The sequence below is a fragment of the Cherax quadricarinatus genome, chromosome 1, assembly GCF_038502225.1.
Source record: "Cherax quadricarinatus isolate ZL_2023a chromosome 1, ASM3850222v1, whole genome shotgun sequence".
Lineage (NCBI taxonomy): Eukaryota > Metazoa > Arthropoda > Malacostraca > Decapoda > Parastacidae > Cherax > Cherax quadricarinatus.
Window position 1 is genome coordinate 6059713 of NC_091292.1, and position 22165 is coordinate 6081877.

A 22165-nucleotide genomic window follows, 5' to 3' on the forward strand; every position below is an offset into this window, starting at 1 on the left:
GAATCCTCCCCCCCCCACCAGCGCTAAACCCGTAGGATTATACAGCGCCTGTGGGGGGGGGGGATGGTAGGTGTTCAGGCTTAATTCAGGGAACTGGAACACAGATCCAATTCCCTAGATGAAGAGCCCCTCACCAGCGTCAAGGAACCTCCCTTGAGGGCAATATAAACACAAATGCAGTATAATGTGATCCTTTATTGACTACGTGTTTATATTGTGTTTATATTGCCATTGTGTCGGTATTTCCTCCCTTGAGGGGCTTATCAGGAGAAGTTAAAGGAACTTAACCTAATGAAGCTGGAGGAGAGGACATGGGGTGATATGATAACGTAAAAAATATTAATAGGAACTAACAGGGTGAATAGAGACAGATTGTGAGATGGAGCAACAGGAACACGAGGGCACAGATGGAAGTTGACAACACAGATGAGCCATATGGACTTCAGGAAATATTTTTTTCAGCCTTACAATGGTCAGGAAATGGAACGACCTGCAAAGAGAAACGGGATCCATACACAGCTTTAAGAAGAGGTTATATAAGGTTCTCGAAGCCAGGGTAGAGTTAATCTAGTAGCGACCAGCTACGAGGCGGGGCCAGGAGCTGAGACTCGGCACCTGCAACTGCATATAGGAGTACGCACACGCACGCACACACACACACACAATGTTAGGAAGTATTTCTTCAGTCATAGAGTTGTCAGGCAGTGGAATAGCCTAGGAAGTGACGTAGTGGAGGCGGGAACCATACATAGTTTTAAGGCGAGGTATGATAAAGCTCATGGAGCAGGGAGAGAGAGGACCTAGTAGCAATCAGTAAAGAGGCGGGGCCAGGAGCTATGAATCGACCCTTGCAACCACAAATAGGTGAGTACACACACACACACACACACACTGCTTTTCCCCTTCTAAGAGCTCTCGCTGATAATTTATTGATAATTCATACTAATAATACAAGCAGTAGAACAATACAGCCTTTCCCTGTTCCCGTTTCCCCACGCCCCATGAAGCACCCCTCTCTCCCCCTCTTACCTCACTGCCTCCACTCGCTCACTACCATCCTCTCTCCCTCCTGGAGGTATTCACGCAGCTTGTTTGATGATATAGATTTGTGTCCGTCTCTCAGATACACTTTGTGATCAAAACATGAATAAAATCGATCGATCTATTCACGCATCGGTAAAAGTTGATATAAAGGCGCAATACTAGGCGTGGTGTGGTGGGCGTCCCGGGTGTGGTGTGGTGGGCGTCCCAGGTATGGTGGGAGTCTCAAGTGGTGTGGTGGGCGTTACAGGTGTGGTGGGCGTCCCAGGTGGTGTGGTGGGCGTCCCAGGTGTGGCGGGCCTCCTAAGTATAGTGGACATCCCAGGTGTGGTGTGGCGAAATCGGTATATCAGGTGTAGTGTAATGGGTGTCCCAGGTGTGGTGTGGAGGGTATCCCAGGTGTGGTGCAATAGGCGTCCCAGACGTGGTGTCACACACACACACCTAAACAAGGAGATATGATTACAACATATAAAATACCAAGGTAATTATTGCGTAGCTGGCCACATCACCAGTACACACGTTTATCCACGTAAAATTGTAAACTTGTTTAGGTATTTGATATGTACACAGAAAAACATTAAGATAGTGTTGATATCAGTTAAAAATTTACCTTAAACAATCACAGTGAAGTCAGTGTTGGTGAACATATATCGTAAGGGTTCTTAAATGGAGATATCGTAGGTTGAAAGTAGACACACTTGTAGGATGGTAAATATATTGTCAGACTGAGATGAGAGATGGAGCCCGGTGCCAAGCCTGTTCACGTCTTGTAGGTCTGCCGCCGAGTGAGGACGGGACAGGGGGATCACTGCCCATGTGTATCCCTATGACGTCACACAAAGCCAAAGGCCTACGAGGGATCTCGTGTCTAAAGCACAGGGATGATACTAATATGCTATGCTATATAATACTGGGAATACAGGGATCAGCAACTATGCTGACAGCTCGGTCATGTTACGTATGTCGTCCCGACATACACTACTATACTATAGGCTGAACAGGCAGGCGGATCTGGGCTGATTCTATACAATAACAAATGCATATATAACTTAGAACTAATGGATGGTACAACATGATTTTGACGTAATGGGTGTTAACGTAATCATTACAAACTATAAGAACAAATCATTATACAATATGGATGGAATTGATCGATCGATCTGTATTCATGCACTCTACGGATTCTGAGGAAGAATAAATATATACAAAGAAGTGTTTAACAGAAAGGCAGATTCGGTGCACACAAATCTAGACTGTTAATTCTCAGAATACGGAGGGAACGTGAACACGAAAATTTCTGACAAACTGATCAGCTAATAATAAACACACAGTTGACAATTTCATTCATCTCGGACATCTAATTATACAAACTATGTACATTTAAACCCAATTCTGCAAGGGTTAGGTTTACATATGCAGAATGGTTATCATCTCTGGGAGGGTCGAATTCCTCTGTAATGGCTAACACATGCCTTGACTGAGAGAGATCTGAAGGAGTATCTACAAGATACAGGTACAATCACTAGTGACTGTGGAATTACTAATTCGTCTGCTAGGAGTACTCAACTCGACTATTCGATACAGTAATTCTTGGCTCATTACAAAGTCACTAATGGATGCTGGTGGCTTCACAGTAAGAATAAGATCTTCCTGGAGCAGGAATCGAATCACACCAGAACACAAGGGATCGGTTCTTTGGGCATTTTTGACATCCTCGACAGCAAATGGAGGATCTGCAGTAACTACACTAACGTGTCGCGATAAAGCATCTGCGACTACATTCGACTTGCCAGGTAAATTTTTAAAAGTGGGATTGAACTCTTGGATAGTCAAGGTCCATCTGGCTAACCTTCCAGTAGGCTGTTTGTTCTGGAATAAAGGTAACAGTTCTTCCTTACTGGAGGAAAGAACAAACTCGGTGGAGTGGATGACTCCCCCCGGTTGAAAAAATTAACGCTATAACACGCAATATGAGCAAGGGAGAACGAATCTACTATCTCAACTGCAAGCACAGGAGAAAAGAAATGAACACGGTGAACAATGCTGATATTCAATCTGAGTCGCACACAGTGACACGAGGTATCAGCTATAAAGAAACTACACTTACAAACGTTAACATGTGAAAGTTACTCGAGAAATAACTTCTTACAATGCACTGATTACTGTCAACTAGGATGGGATCACCATCTGAAACACAAGGAACAACAACAGACACTCTAGTGAGAACACTTGCTGTAACAGAGACGTCTTTCTGCAGACAGCATGTCACATCAACAAGAGATGGCATTACTAGTTGCAAGTAATCGTTTTCTGACAAGGCATCCCCTGTGGAGAAACTACTACTCGAACTAGCAGTCATTGCAGGGATAGGCTGTGCACTCAAGGCAGTCTGAGTGTCCCCGGACACTTGAGGCAACGGAACACTATCCTGCAAGTCTGAAGGTATAGGTGGAACACTAATGGGAGTGACAGAATTACCAGTGCCTGACCGCTTGGGTACGCTACTGGAAATTGCATTGGCTTGTAAGGACTTAATGCGTACATCATACTCTGCAGCAGTATGACAGATTTCTGATCCAAGCTGGTAACCCCAGAATGGAACGATTAAGTCATCTATTTGGGCATGCCATCGGTACGGGTCGAGCACAATGCGTAAGTCTCGCATGGAAGCAAATCCCAGAAGAAGGTCACCAGGGAAAGTAATCTGGTCGACAACAAGAAAAGCAGCAGTAAAGTCTCTGCCTTGGATAGTAAAGGTGAGCGAAGTCTGACCTCGGACTCGCAGAAGAGAACCAGCTACTCCACCAAGGAAGGTTACAGTAGTTGGTTCAACGAGGAGGATACGTCGTAACCGCTTCTCTTTAAACAAGCTAGACCTAATGATATTAACTTGCGCACCAGAGTCCATGAACACATGAACGGGCGCATTATGGACAGAAGCTTGTACTAATGGACAGAACAGAGCATAAGAAACTGCACTGTAATAAACTGTATTGCACAACACTGCATAAAATTTTCTGCAAGAAAAACTTTAATAGCAACACAATATTTGCACAAGAATTATTGCAAAATGAGTCAATGTGCAATAATAAAAATTATAACACACAAGAAAAGAAATATATCAAGGAATGAACACTTTAACTCTTAACTGCACTTAAACAACAAGCAAAAGAAAAATTTACTTTAAAAGGAGAACTTAAAAATTGCACTAAGAGTGAATTTGTTCAATAAAATATGAAAAAAAAAATAGGTGCAAAAAAAAACACACAACAAAAAGGAATACAACACTTACAGAGATGCAGGACACAACACATCAACATGAACACAGTACTAGAATTTTCTTGCAATGAAACTTGATGTGTGAAAAATTTTGTAAATACGAGCTCTTGCTGGGACTTAAAAAATGGCACTATTGTCTGTGGAAATAAGACAAATTAAACACTGGCTGAATAAAGGAATATGAACACAAGAATGTTCAACACACAGGGAACAAAAATAATAAAATTACACAAATGCTGGGAAGAAAAAAAAAATAACAGACAACACTGAGTTGTGATGCAGAATATGAGGTGAAAAATTTACTGAGTTAATACACTGGAATTCTGAAGTTTAAACACAAGTTCTATATTGCTCATATGTTGCACACACAACAAAGGAAACACTAAGTACTTACTTCAAGTGTATAAAAAGATACACAACACAACAGATATAAAATAATGCACGAAAATTAACACTGAATTAAGGAGATTAAAAGAAATTTATGCAATCAGTACATGATAAACACTGAGTCTGATCAAGAGTCACTGAATGTCACTAAGAGAAAAATTCACTGGGAACACAAAAGAAATGTCTCAACACTCGCAAATGTCTCTAAAAAAAAAAATATTATAGCTGTAACACTTGAAAAAAATGAGATTGATGGATTGTTTTTATCGTCTTGCTGCTGTCCTCTGCACAGATGATCGTAGAATTGCACTTAAATCGGCGAGAGACAACACACAGGAGGCTTTTAAAGATGGCGCGCCACACTCTAGCTCTTGACCCCCTATGTGGTCCTTAAAATATGGTGCTACAACCCTTAGCAGTGCACCAAAACACTGATGAGGTAGGTGAGTTGTAATGGCCGACTGTAGTTGGGTTTGTGGGTAATGGCTGAGCGAGGCGTCTGAGACCGGCAATGGTGCGACACACGTGATCGTGAGTGGCTGGGCTTATGGGTTGAACGTCGTAAGCCTCACTGAGAAAACCCACACTGCCGCGAAGATAATTCTAAGCCGGCTGGCTTAGAAGAAACCCACGAAATACTACAACACCACAAGGATGACAAGGAGCACTCAGAATGCTTGGAACTTGAATCACAAGCGATGAAGGCTACTCATGTGGCTTGCTTGAGTACTGGGGTAAGACACCTGGGTTAGTTGCTAGCTGGCTTATCTTAACCCTTCACACAGAATAGCTTGATAACTTCACACGAGGAGCACAGCAGGGGTGGAAGCTGGCTTGGCAGGCAAAATAATTGGATGGAGTAGGCTAGGCTGGACTGGGCTCGGGTGTACTGACTCCCCCACCACAGACTGGAAGCTGGCTTATTTTGCAAACTCGGGTCAACCCCTCGGGAGTAATGCAAAAAGCAGTTAACACTAATACAAAGAGACTGACCAGTGAATAATGTAGAAGCTGGTAGAGTAGCTGGCTTGAGGTAGCTGGATGGGGTGAACCTCGGTAGGCCTACTGGTAACGCGAAATGGCCGTCTTGCTGGTCGACAACTTTATCTCCAGAAATCGCTGTAATCGTCAGAATTACAGGCTCACCGCTGTCACCATTTATCGTAAGGGTTCTTAAATGGAGATATCGTAGGTTGAAAGTAGACACACTTGTAGGATGGTAAATATATTGTCAGACTGAGATGAGAGATGGAGCCCGGTGCCAAGCCTGTTCACGTCTTGTAGGTCTGCCGCCGAGTGAGGACGGGACAGGGGGATCACTGCCCATGTGTATCCCTATGACGTCACACAAAGCCAAAGGCCTACGAGGGATCTCGTGTCTAAAGCACAGGGATGATACTAATATGCTATGCTATATAATACTGGGAATACAGGGATCAGCAACTATGCTGACACATATGAGAAAATAACTACATAACTAATCAAAGCGCACAAAGGACAGATACAATTTACAAGGACCCAAGTGGAAACGTATTATTTGGTCTGACTTTTTACGGGGTTATCCTAGGTAATTTTCACATATGATGTTACTATTATTAGTAGTAGTATTATGGGGGAGCGCTTAACCCGTGGCTACTATGTACAATTATTGTAATCACCTAAATCTGTATAATTGTACTTATGTGTACCTGTACTTAAACTTACAGTTGCCAGGTTGATGTATCAGGCTATGACGGCTGGAGCCTGATGAGTCCTGCACCCAGAAGCCTGGTGAATATATTTCCCATATCTGGCCGGGTAATGCAGAGGAAACAAGTTTTTTTCCAGTAAAAGAAACAGTGTTTCCCAACCTAGTTATTGGTAGCATTTAAGCCTTCTAATTAGTTTGTCCGAAATGCATTTGCATAATTAGAGGCTTTCTTCTGAGCCTTATATTGTATCAAATTATATGTATTATAATTAGAGCAAATTCAAAATATAATCATTGGGAATGTATAACCCCTGTAAACTATTTCTATGGCTCTCAACATCGACAGGCTTTCCTGAGACCTATAAGAGATAATGTATGGCGCCCGACCAACGCCCAGCAGTGGGCAGTGTATGAGACGCGTCGTGAGAGGAAACCATGGAAGCTCGTCACTGATGCCCAAGACAGTGATACAGCAAGACGCGTGCACATTCCACCAAGACTGGCGCAGAAATCCCAGATGGTAGGTGAAGTGACCTTCACCTTCATCCTGAGCCAAATGTAAACAAAGAAATTAAGAAAAAAAAGTTTGTACTGAGTTACCAGACGGACACTTGAAGGTACGACCTCTGGAGCACAGATGGCGCTGACAAGCACTCATCCCGGAATTAAGAGAGAGAGAAAGAGGTAACCTAAGAAATGTATCTGTCCTTAAATTAACCTAAAACACTTACCAAATCTGAAAGATATACTTTATATATACTACCTATATACTACCTATTCTGAAAGATATACTTTTCTTTTACTCTGACAACAAGGAAAAAATATACTGGTGTGAAAACTGCTGCAGCAGGCTTACTGAACTGCATCCGTAATTCTTCGAACAAAATATTAACTTATTCAGGTCATCCTATAGATTTCTTGTCCTCAGAAATTATCCGACGGCTTTAGTGCCGCTGGCAGGCTTACGTATGTTGCTGTTTATTCCCTCGTCAATGTCGCTTATGTGGAGTATGATGAAGGTTCCAACACTGATCCCTATGATAAACTATTGGTAATGGCTCCCATTCTGATTTCTCACCATTTATGCATATTCTATTGCCTATCTGTAAGCCATGTCTTTAACCAGGAGATAATGTCTCCTATACCATGCGCCGCTACTTTCGTAACCAGTCTCCTGTGCGGGACTTTATCAAGGATCTTACAGAGTTCATATACACAATTTTTATCTTGGTCTACCGCCTCGAATACCTGAGTGAGGAAGGTTAGATAAGGTTTTGTTCGGATTTTTAACCCCTGAGGGCTAGCCACCCAGGATAACCCAAGAAAGGCAGTGCGTCATCGAGGGACTCTGTCTTATTTCCATTAGAGTTCTCAATTTTGTCCCCCAGGATGCGACCCACACCAGCCGACTAACACCCAGGTACCTACTTGCTAAGTGAACAGGTGTAAGGAAGCGCGCCGAATGTTTTCACCCCTTCAGGGAATCGAACTCAGACATTCAGCATGTGAAGCGAGAACTTTGCTAATCGGGCCACGGGTCCCCGAAGATTTAACAGGCAAGAATGCTCTTTTGTATAGCAGTGTTGAGATTCTTCGATCACATATCTTTTAAAGAGGCTTCGAGTGGTATTTGAATTTATTGATTTAACCAACTTTCCTTCATTTAAGGTTAGGCTAATTGATCTACTCTAATTGGAAGATAAGGACTTATCCCCTTCCTTATCAATGAGTATCACATTTGCTATATTCCACTTAACTGATATGATACCCGTTTGTAGTGATTTGTTGAAGGTACTCTAGTTTGATTCCTCTTTAATTAAACTCCTTTAAAACCTTGGAAAAAACTCTTCAAGGTTTGGTCTCAATCAATCAAGATGTGTAAGATCTTGTATAATTCATTTCCTTCCTGACCTGTACAATTATTGATCTCCAAGATACCAACTTGGGTGACATTTAACTGGGCTCATGTTTTTCCTAATCTTATGTCTGAATATTGTATCTGAAAGAACCCCTTTTAACTGCTCTTGTTTCCCTCATAACCATATACAATTTATACGTGTTATCACGATAAAACTAATTCCCATGCCGGGAATCGAACCCGGACGTCCGGGGTGAAAGCCAGGTATCCTAGCCACTAGAGTCAGACCATATGGAATTCAGGATTAAACAAATTTGCTATACAATATGATGTGATTTTGAGTCATCTATGATCCTGTCACTGAGGTTCCAAAAAATGAAAACTAAGCTTGAGTGTAATCATTAAAATTATATATTTTCATTTTCCCTTAATTTGAAGTATGTGACCGTATTGATATATGTAAACAATTCGGACGACAGTGAATATACACTGAGGTATATCTCTCAGTGTATATACACTGAGAGATATTTCTCAGTTTTGTATATATACAGAAGTATATCTCTGTATTTACATAGAGGTGTATAATCTCACTATTTAAACATGTGTATATCTTAGTGTATATACAGTGAGTTACTAAAACGTATCTTTTTATTGATTAATTAATGCATACTTGATGGTTAATGTCAATTTCGGCCTTAATGACTCACGTAGTGGTGATTCCTCTCCCAGGTATGACGTGATGACCCGAGGTGACTAGTGATGACCAGAACTGACCAGTGATGACCAGGACGCCAACATTACCACACTCAAGACTGTATCTTTTACTTCTGAAGGAGACTCAGAAGCGGAAGAACACTCTTACCAGAAGAGTTCTTACTAACGAAGCACTCAATTCCCTCTGCAGTATTGAGCACAAGTCCACTCAACACGAATTGAAATCCTCCCGAACTTCTTGCTTTCCAGTGATGACGAGAGGAAAAAAAAAACGAACTTTAAAAGAAAATCTCTGTAAACCTCATCACTAGGATAATGACTCCTTTGAAGCCGATTTTTGTGGAGCAGTGAAGCAGCCTCGCTCGGGTTCATGACTGAAGCAGCGCTCATGAACATACCTCTCCCGTGTGCCTGACTTGATAAATGAAATATTTATTCCTTTTTAAGCAAGGACAGTTGTTTTTTTAAATATTTCCTGTAACTCCCATAATAGTATTATGTGTGATTTTTAGAGTATTTGAAGTTTAGTACTGGGGTGTTGAGGTCAGGTCGTTGGCAACTCTGAGGCCCCAAACACCGGACGCTGCTTCGCTTTGATGCAACATTTTTTGGCGCGGTCTCTTTTGACATATTCTTTTTTATTTCTGATTTGTTAAGGGCCCGGGCCTTTGATCGCAGAGTGGCCATTGTCTCAAGGCCGCCCAGCACCGGCCTCATTTGTTGTTGGGAGAGCCCTTAGGGCCCCTTATTTGTTTTTCTGTCTTCTGTTTTTGTTCTTTCTTGTTGAGCTTCCTTGGATCACCTTCACGACTTTTTGTTACATTTTTCTCGGCTTTGTCTAGACTGCTTCTGTGTTAATGTGTACGAGTTTTATAGTGTGTATGCGCCTTTGAAGCTCTCACTGTAGGTAATAATGTATATATATATATATATATATATATATATATATATATATATATATATATATATATATATATATATATATATATATATTATGGAAAAATAGCTAACAACCGATACAAGATGCAAAACAACCACGGGGGAGTTGAATGATAGCTGTAGGCCTTTCATGTTGCAATCAAAATATCAGGAGCTTGCAATGTTGCAGAAAAGATCGTATTTGCTTGGACCTCCTCCTCTTTTCTGCAGCATTACAAGCTCCTAATGATGTGTTGATTGCAACACGAAAGGCCTGGAGGTATCATTCAACTTCTCACTATGGTTTCGAAAATTGATTTTTCGATCCCAGCCAAGAAGCCTCGCTGCAACCCATTGCCGGTCGACATTGCAATACGTATGCCTAAAGTTACTTCAGAAGATGTCAGTGAGTTGTAAGAAGCTTCCAGTAAGTCATGTTATCAGGACTTCAATATTCTCTGTACTTCCACAATACAGCCGGCATTACATACTAAGACCTGTTGACAGGAATCTATCTAAGCCTTTGACAGCTTTATTCAGACCTCGGAATAGACAACTCGGTCACCTGACTGCAACAAAGTGTTTAAAAAATCAACGTGGTATCAAAATAATACAAAATTTATATTGTTATTACTATTATTATTTTTTAATAATCAGAGAAAAGTTTGCATAAGGCTGCGATGAAATGTGGCTACACAGACGGATGCATTCTGTTGGCTCTCATCTGTTTAGCCTCATGCTATTAATAAATCTTTCTAGTTTTTCTAAATCTTTACGAAACTTGTGGAATGCAAGATTTGGCAAATCACCTTGTTGGTTACTACACATGCAGCACAACAAGCAGTAACCCCTCGTAGAGACTTATAAGAATGAGGAAAATGTCAAAATAGGCATAGTATGTGTATTTATTTGCCCTGACGTCCAGTATGGTGGGTCAGTAACCTATGACATTACTGCAAAACCTCAATACTGTGTCTAGTTGTAAGTTCGTAATACCGTAAGTAGTGGCGGTTGTGGTTGTTGATTGTGGTTGTTGTTGTTGTTGTTGCTGTTGCACTTCCTACCTTTTTTCCCCTCTAACAACCCCTTCCCTTAAATCATTCTTCCTCCTCATACCTGCCTCCCTCCTTCTACCTAACTCTCTCTCTCACTCCCCCCTCCTCAACATCCATCAAAGAGAGCCGGGCCCTGAGGTGGTCTGGTAAGAGTCTTGTGTTTGAGAGCTTAAAATGAAAGGTGGAGAGGTCTGTAGAGCGGGTCCTGGACCAGTGATGGAGAGGTCCCCAGGGCCGGTCTTGGACCAGAGATGGAGAGGTCTCCATGCCTGGTAACTGCCTAAGTGGAGAGGCCTCCAGGGCAGGTCTCAGGACCAGAGGTGGAGAGGTCTCCAGGGCTGGACTTATACCAGAAGTGGACAGATCTAAAGAGCTGGTCACTGGACCAGAGATGGAGAAGTCTCCAGGGGTGGTCTTGAAGCAATGGCGGAAAGGTCTACAGGGCTGGTCCACGGTGTAGAAGGGAAGAGAGGGAGGGGAGAATATTTAGGATTAGGGAGGAAAGGAGAATGTTATTAGGAAAAATACTTGCACAGTCTCAGAGTGCTTAGGGAAATGAGCTTGATGAATGGTAGAAATAAGTTCCATGCACAGCTTCACAAGTAGGTATGATATTGTTTACAGGCCAGGAACCAGTAAAGCTTGTCGACAGCACCTTAAAGACAAGGGTCAAGGATCAGAGGAAGAAAAAGAGAAGACGTGGAAATATAGAGGTGAAAGATGACGTGGAATAATATAGGACGTGGAAGAGGACATGGAAGAATAACAGTGGAAGAGAGAAAATAATAAATAATGGCACAGGACCTCAAGAAAAGGAAGTATCATTGATGAGATCTGTGTAAAATTGGAGACAGAAAAATGGCGGACACATAAATGCTAAGTTCCTGCTTTTAGTTGAAGACGAAGGAACGCTGAGATGAAAGACGCAGTCACACTTGCAAGCACAGGCACAAGATCATGCACGTATGCCTAGTTACACATGCACATTGGCAGACACACACATATACACACTTAAGACAGATACACACACACACACACACACACACACACACACACACACACATGCACACACACACGCACTCTCCGTCGTCATAACCTTTGGGTTACATTGTAGGAACCGCATCTCCATGTTCAAACAGTCTTACGCATCCGAGCACACGGGCAAACACGGGTTCACTCGACCCTCCAAACACTGCCCTCACACACACACACATATGCACACTACTCACATGCACACCACACACACATATGCACTAACGCGCGCGCACATTCACAGGCACACACACACACACAGACATGCTCGCGCGAGCATACATACACAGAGGCACACACAGCGCGGATATCTAGTGACGGACGTACACAGCTCAGACACTGATGATGCTCATTCATCCATTAAACATAACGAAACTGCTCATTCTCTTTGATCTTATCTTGTGTATGAAAGGAAGAGGAGGGAGGGGAAGAGCCCAAGTGTGTTGGACAAGGGAGAGGAGGACGAAGAGGAGGAGGTGGAGAATAGAAGAAGATGACGGAGTAGGAAATAGTTATGGGTTATTTTATTAACAGGAATATACAACCTACTTAGGAGTTTAATAATGCTAATTTTTAAAGAGGTGGACCGGTTAGCCAGTGGAAGGCCTCGGTCAGATGACTAAAAGCTCCTGTGACATTTCATCATATGACAAAGACCCGAGTCAGGAAACACTTGTCCTCTTTCCTGACGAATCTTACCTAACCTAACCTAACTTAGGAGTTTTCTTTTTATGACCATTTATTGAGATACACTTTGTAATGCACGTACCAATTCAAAGGAAGATCCCCAGTCTGTTGAGCTCTGGATCCTTGACAAGGATCCAAAGTACCATCCCACAGGGCAGCCACTCACAAGTACTTAAGATACCCTTTTATACCATTGGTATTTTCGAATTTATACGGCTCACTTTATTAAAGTATTAAATGTCGAAAAAACTAAAACGGCTTGCTAATAATAATAATAATAATAATAATAATAATAATAATAATAATAATAATAATAATAATAATAATAATTTATTATTATTATTATTTATGGCTAAGGCGAGTGAAAGGGGTAATTAGGTTTGATTCGAGTATGTGGAAGGCAGCTCCAATTCCTTAGATCAAGAGCCCTTCACCTCTTCAAATCCCCCCCTTTTCTGGAGGGTAAAACTAATAAAAATCATAAATAAATCACTTTGTTACAACATTAGGAACATAATGGTATGTGCCTATTACGATATTTTGCCTCCAGTGTATATTGACAAGTGTTAATTGAAATAAATGACACAGTTCAGCGTAATAAATTACACAGTATTACCCTCATTGGAGGACGAAGAGTGATGAATTACTCAGCCGGCGGGCAAGCCACGTTAACCCTGGCTGTGTGTGTATCTATGTATATATATATATATATATATATATATATATATATATATATATATATATATATATATATATATATATATATATATATATAATGCGTGTATATACTGAGAGGTTACATTAATAATTATTTTAAGTATTATTCCTGATAGGTGATGAATAGGTGACGCATCCTTAATGACCCTCGTGTAGTTGATAGGCTCTCTAGCCCACTGACCATCATAGCCAACTGAAGGGCAAATCTGACCAACCTGGATGCCTTGGGTAAGAGCTAAACCCACACGGGGAGGTCATAGAGCCAGGAGACTGAGGCAATCAGGCTTGATCCGAAGAAAGTGGAGGGTGGCTCTATTTCCCGGGATTCAGAGTCCTCCACCGGCATCAAGGCACCAAATAATAGAGCATAACACAGTAGTATGATACTGGAACCATCACAGCGTTGCAGTAAAATAATGAAACAATAAATAAAAGTGTATGACGCAATATACACAGTAACATACGATGAAGCAATAGCCAAATTATTGCTGTGCTGTATGAACCTTTCGAGTTTAGCGCTTACCTTTATTATAATATGATTGCTATTATTGTTATTACATTCCAGAAAAAGCTAAGCCCTAGGAGTTACACAGCGCCTGGGGAATGGGAGGTAATCAGGTTTGATTCGAGGAAAGTGACTTAATTTCCAGATAGAAAATAGTATGTGTTGTTCTTTATTTACACATGTTTCATAATCAACTGTATTAAAAGAATAAACTGGTCAGTAACTACATTGACAGAACTTTTAAAATAACATTTTAACAATAAAAACTCACTGGTTATTTAACATCAACATGAAACATAAATCTAAACACGGAAAATATAGCATTTTATATTAAGTAAAAAATAAAACTGTAACTGGGCAAAAAAAAAAAAAAAAAAAACTGCACTTGCACGTCCCGGGTCGTATGTGCGAGATTTGAGCAGAATTTTTGTTTTGTTTTGATGATGAGGCTTCGACTTTACTGCATCAAAATATTTGCTGCTCAAAGTTAATTTTGCAGTCTGTGATGATTGTAGATGTATCACAGACCCAAACAAAGACGTGTGTTAAGCATTAGTTAATGGCACAAAAGAGGCCACATGGATTCACTTGTGCCATTATATATGTTAAACTTGAGCAATGGGACAACGAAGAGTCCGAAGAGGTCTCGACGAGGCAGTAGAACTCACGTGGGTTCACTCGCGCCATCAAAGATATTTTGATTTTTTTATGTAGATGAGCAGCGAGACGACAAAGTGAATCAAGGAGGCAGCAGGACGCCACAATCCATCACTGTCACGTCTCTGATACTCTTGTGGCTGGCTACCGTCTTCACTACATCCAAGCCGCTTTCCACCTGGCCGAAGGCCCAATACCACTCTCTGTTGACACAGTCTCTGGTAGTGATTGAGAACTGAGCACTCTTGTTGCTCTCAGGGCCGTGAAGAGCTCTAACCGTGCCAGCTCTTGCTGGTCTCTTATACGCCTCACAGTTGGTCAGCCCCTCCAGAAGAGGTGTTCCTCCCTGGCCATTGTTACACTCGTAGTCCCCGCCTCCCACCATCTCAAACTCTGTGCCCTTGTTCCACACCTCCAGTATGCGCGTGTTGGCGTAGGTGACACCCCGCAGGCCAGTGCACATTAAGAGGAACTGTTTAGCGAGTCCTGTATCAGGGCTCAGGCGAATGTAGACTCTCCCTCGGGGATTTCCAGCCCAGCCGAGATCCAGGAAGACCAGAGTGGACCGACGATCTAATAGACTCATTAGTGTCCCGTGCTGGAAAAAAAGTTGATTAAAATCCATATAATAAAGGATACAAAATTATCTTATTACAACAAACGAAAAAAAATTAAATTATATGATGCAATTCCTTAAATGTTTATGTGAAGCCCTAAACCCATGTAGGTCACTCAGAACAAGCAGTGGAAGCTTGATCGCCAGTCTGCTAATGTTGCACAATAAAGATTCCTCTGTAATCGGCTTCTTACCATACTGTTTTAATTCTCAGGACGTCAAAATGCAGAAGATATGAGAGGCGTTAATTTCGTGTTAGGTGTGAAACAATTACCTCGAGAGTGTGGGCATGGACTGGTGTAGGCTGGTCCAAGAGCGTGTGCAGATGCAGCCGTCCTCGGTGTAGAGTGATGCGAGACGAAAGCTGGCGACCTTGGTCCTGTTGGACAGCAACTACCTTCTCTCCCTCTATCAAAGCCTTAACAGGTCCACTCAGCCTTCTGAGGTTCTCGATCTAGTGAAAGTATTAATCTCATTAACTGTTTTTTTTCTGGTTGATTGATTGGTTAATGGGGCTTCAAGCCTATCGACTATTAAGGGTCATTAAGGCTGCGTGTCACCTGCTCTCTACCATTAAGGAATACTTTAATCAATGATATATTATTATTATTATTCATAACTAACCGCTAAACCCATAAGGGTCAAATCCATAAAAGAGGAACTAAACTCTCCGTATATATACATTGAAAGACAAACCCCGCAGTGTATATAGTTATATTTTTAAAAAGCCGAGGTGTTCTAAATCTGATGCAAGGCCATTTTCACATATAGTTTTCATTTTTTTATGTGACTAATGTGTACAAATTTTGATTATAGGAAGTTCCACATAAGGGGTTAATATACTTAAATATATAATTCTAGTAGCCATGTAGGTTATAAATGTCAAAATTCGTTATTACACCATCTTTCTAGATTCTCAAACATTCTTAGAAAAAATCTTCTAGCCTTGAGTCTTGAAGGTCTGTCATTTTTTTTTATGTATACATTTGAACTTACTGATAATATTGGCGCCAGCTGATCCACTTTTTCCATGATGGTGTAGTTAGCGTCTCCGAGGAGAGGTGGAGCATCTTCAGGTGTGTGAGTGTCTGCCATCATCTCCAGGGCCCTCTTGGTCGATTCCCGCACCTGTATACAAACATCTCTAATGAAAACGTCTTCTTGGTGCATTTTTAGTTTCATTGATATACTTGTTCTCTATATCTTAAAACTCCTCTTAATGCCTTTAGCAACAGGCACTGGAGTATAAGTTTATGACTATTATACACAGTAAGTTTCCCCAGTTGGAATATAAACATGGCTATCACAGGAAACATATAGGTGTGAATATATCTTGTTTATTGTACTAGTTTTCCAGCTATATCACTGTCACAACTCCAAAGCACCTCAGCGAATTCGGCTCTAATTTAGAACGTATGACTAGATATTATAATGTGCGCTAGAGTTATAATGTTATTTTAAGGAGGCCCTGCCCCTAGAAACCAATTTTTTTATTTTGATTGATATCACTGATAAACAAAAGTGAAGCAGCTGCATTACATAAACGAAGACTGGCTAAGATGCTTCTGCTGCACTCGTGATATTATATTTATAAGGAAACACTAAACTCGTAAGGGTCATAGATAACATGGGTAACATGAGGTAATCAGATTTGATTCCAGTATTAAGAGTCCTTCCCCAGCATCAAGGAACCCGTCCTTGAAGAATAAACAGCTTACTTTCAAGGAGGTGTGGATAGTAGTGATATCGGGAAAGATCTTCTGGCAGTTCTGGATCCATTCTTCCACGTCAGCATTGCAGCGGTCACTGTCGTCCAGGGCTGTAGCGGCCTCCAGGGTAGTATTGGCCGCCGCCAGACTTTCCTGCGTTGTCTTCAGTCGCTTTACTCCCTCTTCACCCTTTTTCCGCTGATACAGCAAAATACTTAACTCATCTTCCAGCAGTTTTAACGCTGCTTTATTTCGTTCTGCCAGATCGTTGATTTTGGCGAGTAGTTCCTCATGTTGAGTCTTCCAGTCGTGAAGCTGCGCTTCGTATCTCTCAAGCTGGATCACAGCTTCCTGAAAACTGCCAAGGAGTCGACTGATGCTGTCCTCCTTCTCCTGTATCAATGATCGTCGCTCGTTAGGCTGTGATGGTGTTACTGTCAGCTGCAAAACTTTCAGTTTTCGTATGATGGCTTCCATGTCATAGCTAATGGGGAACTGGGTAGCGGATGAAGCTTTATGTTGGACACGGCAGGTGGGGCAGGTGAGGTTGTCCTTCTTAATCATACCAGTGAGACACAGCGAGCAAAATGTGTGTCCACACGGTAAAGTGCGAGGACGATGTTTAGTTTTGTCATAGTTGACGATACACACTTTGCATTCCTCAGGGTTGTCGTTTTCCTTTGGCCGGCCAGGGTTAGGAAAAGGTAAAAATAGTTACTATTTTTTTTTTTTACAGAGTTGAAGTTATAGCCTTAAAGCTCTTATTCTGCCTCAGCTCATTTCAGATATTAACATTCTCCCTGTGATGTGATCCGGTACCTATTTACTGCTAGGTGAACAGAGACAACAGGTTTAGGGCAACATAGTTAACGTTTTGACTAGCTTCTTAATTGCATTTTCTTTAGGATTGACATAGACTACCAAAAATATATTTCTACCAATACTCATATAGCTATTTCACGGGTTAGTTACTAAATGTGCAATCACAATAATAAAAATATTTCCTAGTCACTACCAGGGAGACAGAAAATTCTCTTACCATTTATAATGATCAGTGAGTAGAGTGTATTCACTTGCACTACTCTCGAGTCAGTCAGTGTGGGAGATGTTGTTATGGAGTCAATAGCATGTGATATGCCTGTAAAGAGCTTGCTATTAGATGGTTATAGTCACTGACGTGACCAGTAGTTACCATAACCTTTACGTTCTTAAAATGGGGAACACTAAATCCGTAGGGGTTTTACAGCCCCTGGGGTATGGTAGGTAATAAGGTTTTATCCAAGGGGAGGGTAACTCCAGTTCCTTGGATCAAGTTCTTCTCCAGCTTCAAGGCACATCTATTGAAAGGACAATAACTATAATTTAATTCATGTCAGAGCACTTGCATGTTGATTACTTACCAAAACTGCACATGTACTGTTTCATTTAGTAACTATTTAGCTTTCTGAATATTGTAAATTAACGAATAAGCACTTCAATCAAAAGCTAAACATATCAATAACACAAAATCGATTCATAAAAGAGTATTAGGCTTTCAAATCAAGGTCTCGAGAGTTTAATGGATCCCCATGGATTTAGTGGTCAGCTGGTAACTAAATACATTACAAACATAATAATTAAACAATTAAAGAAAAAAGCATCACAGTCACGAGACTATTTACGATAAAGAACAAAAAATCTTGACAATCTGCATACACTGCAAACTGAAGCATGAATCAAAAATAGACGGCAAGGAGCCCTAATGCTTGACGTTGGACGAAGACATCAAAACGGTGGTCATGTGTTCAACACCTGAAGGACTCTCAGTAGTAGTACCAGTTCCTAGTAACCAGTTACCAGTAACCAGTGTACCAGTAGATGACTCACTACCAACCGTCTCTGCGTGAATCACTGACTGTATTCATATTGCTGCTGACCATAGCAGGATTTCAAACACCCTCACCCATAGGCACTGTGAGTCAGTCAGGATAGGAAGCAGAGAGAGGCAGGTCGGCTGTTGGTGCCTTCCCATACTTTCCGTTATATTATACGTACTACCAGCCTACGTGAATATTCTTACCCCATCCACGTTATCGAAACCCACATGACAGGACAATATATGGCTGGCAGGGGTCGCCGGGCCACCATCTGGAAAAGACTCGTCGGGCCGGAACAGTACCGGCGAATCATTCAGTGTTACTTTATTATTATAATCAAAACTAAGCATAAACCATGGCAGGTGTTACAACAACATCTAAGAGAGTAACACCTTGAGGAGGCTGACATACATTAAAATAACGCCTAAAGTGTAACTCATTTAGAGGAATGCTGGCAGGTGTTACAACTGAAATGGCAATACATTTACAGGAATGCAGGTGTTACACCCAGCTGTTACTGTAACACGTGAGTGTAACACGTGTAGAGGACTGTTGGCGGGTGTCACAATTTCTATAAACGTCTTGGGGACAGCCTGGCTACCAACACACAAACACTAGGCTCAAAACTTTTCAGAATATCAATAGCTTCCTATACCGAGCCTTCTTAGCTCAACATATTCACGTAACATTTCACACTCCAAGGGAAATCACTGCTTAATTATATGTTACACTTTCATGTGAGGGCAGAGAAGTGATCAGCGATGCAGCAGGGGATGTGAGATAGACCAGCCTGGCCATGTGCCCACAAGCAGCAAGAGGCAACTGAGAGGTAGTGTCGTTGGTCTTGGCTCCCCAAGTCTCTTTACGTCACCTTATTCCTGGTTAATTTTGGTCACGACCTTCATCTAGTTTTATACGTTGATCTTAGCGTGGCTACTTTCAGCTGCCTGTCTTTCTGCTTTCGGTAAAAACTTAAGTTTGTTCTACACGTGTGTTGGTTCACAGAGCTGTCAGCGTCATGTCCTTCAAGGTGGGGATTATTATTATAATCAAGGGGGAAGCGCTAAACCCGGAGGATTATACAGCGCCTGGGGGGGATGTGGAAGACATTCAGGCTTAATTCGGGGAACTGGAGCTTCAAGGTGGGGAGCAGGGTTCTACTAGGAATTTTTTTAATACTACTCTGGTTTCAGTTATTTTTTTTTATTGTACGTTAAGGTAGTCAGAAGTGTATACTAGAAGTTTGCCAAAAAAATAAAATCATGACTTTTTTTATTATTTCGACTGATAATCCCCAAGTCAACGAAGTAAGGAGGAGCGATGAGCAGCATATATTATCTCGGCATTATGTGGGTAACTGGCTGGTTGGACACTGTGATCTATCCTGTAAAATCCAGTAGTTTGAGAAGATGCCATGTAGTGTATTTTTTTAACATTGACACAAAACTAATAATATACGGAAAAAAAATAAATGTAACGAAAATAACACTTTGTATCAGCGCGTCATTTTGATGACGTCATAAATATAATAATAAAATAGCGATGAAAACTCTTGGAAAAATGCACTTTTTTCTGTAAGAGTTTTTCCTCATTAAACTTTCCTTCCCTCAAACAAAACAGGTGTACGAGGGTTGAGCATAACTCTGCTTAGCGGACGGGTGATCGAGCCTCCCTCAGGGATCAGTTGGAGAGGTGGTTATTTTTCTTTGGTGAGGCAGTAGTGCGTCTGTGGATCCTTGTGAACAAGAGGGGGTCGTTCTTTTTCTCTTGTGAGGAAGTGCCGCACCTGCGGATCCTTGTGGACAAGAGGTCGTTCTTTTTCTCTTGTGAGTCAGTGCCGCACCTGCGGATCCTTGTGGACAAGAGGTCGTTCTTTTTCTCTTGTGAGTCAGTTCCGCACCTGTGGATCCTTGTGGACAAGAGGTCGTTCTTTTTCTCTTGTGAGTCAGTGCCGCACCTGCGGATCCTTGTGGACAAGAGGTCGTTCTTTTTCTCTTGTGAGGAAGTGCCGCACCTGTGGATCTTTGTGGACAGGAGGAGGTGGCTCTTTTAGAGTCAGGTGGGATCACCTGACTCTAAAAGAGACTAGAGCGCAGCCTATGTAATATCGAGAGAGCGTCCTGAAGGCTGGACTCGCTTGTATTTTCTTTCTTGGCCCAGTCCAAGAGGTCCTCTGGGAAGTCAAGGATTCCTCTCGCCATGCTATTGATGTTGCGGGATATGTTGTCCAAATCATAACCATTACTTAAATCATTGGACGCCAACCCAAAATCAATTATGGTTACTTCCACCTCCTCGCCAATATGCAGCAAACAAATGTTGCTCATGTGTAAATCATTATGTGAGATACCCTGAGAGTGTAGGGCCTGCACCGTGTTCAGCAGCTGCTCCAGAGCATGTAGCTTTTAGCTGAGGGTAAGAGACTTGGAGCACAGGTTGAGCGACCCAGCGTAGTGCGTGACCAGCTGCAGTCTGGTGACACACACACCCACAAGCCTCTGGACCCCAGGTATACCCTGTACACCTTGTAGGTTCAGAGCCTCGGCCACGAGGAACAGATCAGCTCTGAAGAATCTCTTCAGCACTAACTTTGTCCCCTCAAGGGTCGTCACCAAAGAGCAGTTTCCGTAACTGCCTGACCCGATCCTGAGCTCCATGTCCCACAGGACGGAGGAGACCCACTCCTCCCCCAGGACGGGAATGTCATTCATAAGACATGTCTTCTCAACCATAAACTTGTCGTAACTCTTGAAATAAGTCATTTTTAAATTATAAATGAGATGTTTATACGAATTTTGTTTATTAGTAGATCGCTGTTTCCTTACGTTACAAACATGTTTAAATAAGGCGATGAAACATTTCTCTTAATAGGAAGAGTGATTAATAATAATAATAATAATAATAATAATAATAATAATAATAATAATAATAATAATAATAATAATAATAATAATAATAATAATAATAATATTATTATTATTATTATTATTATTATTATTATTATTGTTATTATTATTATTATTATTATTATTATTATTATTATTATTATTATTATTATTATTATTATTATAGACAACGAATCGCTAAATTCAAGGGATTATGTATACCCCTGCAGAGGATGGAGGCTTGGCCTACTACTGGTGATGTTCTTGATGGTCGTGGTTGTGGAGGTAGATACTTGGAATGATGTTTTGGCAAAGATGTTGGAAACATGTTTGGCAATGGAGTTGGTGGGAAGGACTATGTATCTCTTCTCGGCAGTGTCTTCTCTGGGTGTGTTGAAGATGTTTAGTGCTCGCCGTCTGCAGTCTCTGATGAAGTGACGAGGATAGTGGAGTTTGGAAAATACCTGTTCAATTATAGTGCATTCTTCCTGGAAAGAGGTGAACAGTGGGGACAGCAGGTGTTAGGAAACTTGCCAATACTTCTCATCCTGTCCAG

General features: G+C 41.5%; 1 protein-coding gene across 2 annotated transcripts; it reads right to left on the minus strand.

Moving 5' to 3' along the window:
• Positions 1–14039: 14039 nt before the first annotated feature.
• LOC128686837 (uncharacterized) lies at positions 14040–19553 on the minus strand. 2 transcript variants are annotated; one of them, XM_053773973.2, is made up of 6 exons: positions 19436–19553; positions 17908–18006; positions 16878–17546; positions 16156–16287; positions 15434–15613; positions 14040–15141 (listed from the first exon to the last, which is right to left on the minus strand). In XM_053773973.2, exons 2-6 carry the CDS (start codon positions 17908–17910, stop codon positions 14626–14628), a joined length of 1500 nt encoding a protein of 499 aa, XP_053629948.1. In that variant the 5' UTR covers positions 17911–18006; positions 19436–19553; the 3' UTR covers positions 14040–14625. The 2 variants fall into 2 exon arrangements, with proteins under 2 accessions (XP_053629948.1, XP_053629956.1); XM_053773981.2 differs by having other exon boundaries at positions 19454–19540.
• Between the last annotated feature and the right edge of the window lie 2612 nt (positions 19554–22165).

Bases quoted from the DNA above. Each gene is read 5' to 3' on its own strand.
- LOC128686837 (XM_053773973.2), bottom strand. The intron at 15,614-16,155 runs GTAAGTTCAAAT...TACTTTCACTAG, and splicing joins AGCTGGCGCCAATATTATCA to ATCGAGAACCTCAGAAGGCT. The intron at 15,142-15,433 runs GTAATTGTTTCA...CTTTTTTTCCAG, and splicing joins TCCATGCCCACACTCTCGAG to CACGGGACACTAATGAGTCT.